Here is a 1807-nt window from a genome sequence, read left to right as displayed (position 1 = left end):
TTTACTAGAACTGTGCATCACACGGGCTTATATCTAGTCATATTATAAAGTTATCAACAAAAAAAGAAAAAAAATATATACTCCGTAGAAAAATTACTAAAACCACCGTGCACGGATACTAAACTAGTTAAGAGAACAATTGACGAGGTTTTATAATGTGGTTATAAAAACCGAGGAACTGTATACAATAAGTTACAGGTTGATCAAAACAAGTAATTAGAAATGAATGGAGTAATGGTCTAACTTGTGTTTTTTTGGTGGCCATTTAAAAAACTCCAACGGTAACAAATAAATACTATAGGGGTGTAAAATAAACACGTGAACAAGTTAAAATATTGTTGCATTGCTCAATAAATTTCCCTTATACTTCAATTTAATTTACACAAAGTTAATAGAAGTAAAGGACTAGATGCTTCTGGTCCCAAGAGAAATAGCCAAAAAGGTATGGAAACTCCAAATTAGTGGTTGAAAGAAGAACATCAACAATTTGCAATTGTCCCACTTACAAGTGGCCTAAGGCTAATATTAGAGTCCACAACACCCCCTCTTTCAATTTTTACGTGACACCTTCAATTTTGCTACTCGACGTGGAATCAATGTATCCCTTAAATTATATCCTACCTACTTTATTATAAATACGTTACACTTCACATGCATACTTCATCAAATTAAAGAATCATACACACTTTCATTCATAAAGCTTAATTAGTTCAATCTTCTTACTTGCTTGTTCAATTTTTTTGTAGTTGATTACTTGCTTAATCTAAGTTAGATACAAAGTTTGTTGATTATAATGGCAATGTCTATGCAAGTGCAAGCCCTTCTATCCAACTCCGCTAGCGCCTTCGCTAATGGGTCTTCCAAGGTTTCTCCTCTAGGGTTTAACCCCCGGATGGGAAAGCGGGTTAATTTTGGGGTGAAGTGTATGGCTGAGGAAAAGACTGAAGGTGAACCCAAGGTTGTTGACTCCGATTTGCCTAAGTCATACCCTAGCGTATCTTCTCCCACCCCAACTCCACCCCCTAGGCCTCAGCCTAAAAAGGTATATTATCGTGACTAATCTATATCTATTAATCCATTTTTTTCCATTCGTAGAATTTTTTTTAATATTACAAGTCTAATTTGTTATGATATATCATAAATTCTATAATATAGTCAAATGTATATGTTAGTCTATGTAAGATTTGTTTGTGTCAATTTATGAATTTCATTAACAAAACAACCCAGAAATTATACTAAATTATCTATATTTGCATTCCACAGGTAAGCACAAATTTCACAGACCTATTGGCCTTCAGTGGCCCTGCACCCGAAAGGATCAACGGGCGTCTAGCCATGATCGGTTTCGTGGCGGCAATAGCCGTAGAATTATCACAAGGCACAGACTTGTTTTCTCAGATATCCGACGGTGGTGCACAATGGTTCTTAGGAACCAGCATTCTTTTATCAGTAGCATCATTGGTGCCGTTGTTCAAAGGTGAGCGAGCTGAAGCAAAGACCAGTGGTTTCATGAACGCAAACGCCGAGCTATGGAATGGTAGGATTGCTATGTTAGGCCTTGTTGCCTTGGCTTTCACTGAGTTTGTTAAAGGTGGAGCACTTGTTTGAGGAAAATCACCATTTTTGAATGTAGTATGATTGGTTGTAAAACTTGTAATACCTTGAAAAAATTTATACTTTGATCAAAGTTTTATAATGTATATATGAAATATATTATGGGATGTTTACAGTTTAGGGAGCTGATTAGGTTACTATAAAATGTAATGTACTCCTATGATGATATTTATCTATATTGATCAAATTTTAA

General features: G+C 35.3%; 1 protein-coding gene across 1 annotated transcript; it reads left to right on the top strand.

Moving 5' to 3' along the window:
- Positions 1–640: 640 nt before the first annotated feature.
- Positions 641–1807, top strand: LOC110710776 (early light-induced protein 1, chloroplastic-like). Its single transcript, XM_021889119.1, has 2 exons — positions 641–1042; positions 1264–1807. The coding sequence occupies exons 1-2, from the start codon at positions 794–796 to the stop codon at positions 1606–1608; spliced, it is 594 nt and encodes a 197-aa protein (XP_021744811.1). The 5' UTR covers positions 641–793; the 3' UTR covers positions 1609–1807.

Source organism: Chenopodium quinoa, unplaced genomic scaffold (genome assembly GCF_001683475.1).
Source record: "Chenopodium quinoa cultivar QQ74 unplaced genomic scaffold, ASM168347v1, whole genome shotgun sequence".
In the NCBI taxonomy this organism is placed as follows: Eukaryota; Viridiplantae; Streptophyta; class Magnoliopsida; order Caryophyllales; family Amaranthaceae; genus Chenopodium; species Chenopodium quinoa.
The sequence above is the reverse complement of the archived record's forward strand: the minus strand, read 5'-3'. Positions and strand labels throughout refer to the sequence as shown.

Coding starts and splice junctions, on each gene's coding strand:
- LOC110710776 (XM_021889119.1), top strand. CDS start 794: ATGGCAATGTCTATGCAAGTGCAAGCCCTTCTATCCAACTCCGCTAGC. Junction 1,043..1,263: donor CTAGGCCTCAGCCTAAAAAG/GTATATTATCGT, acceptor TGCATTCCACAG/GTAAGCACAAATTTCACAGA.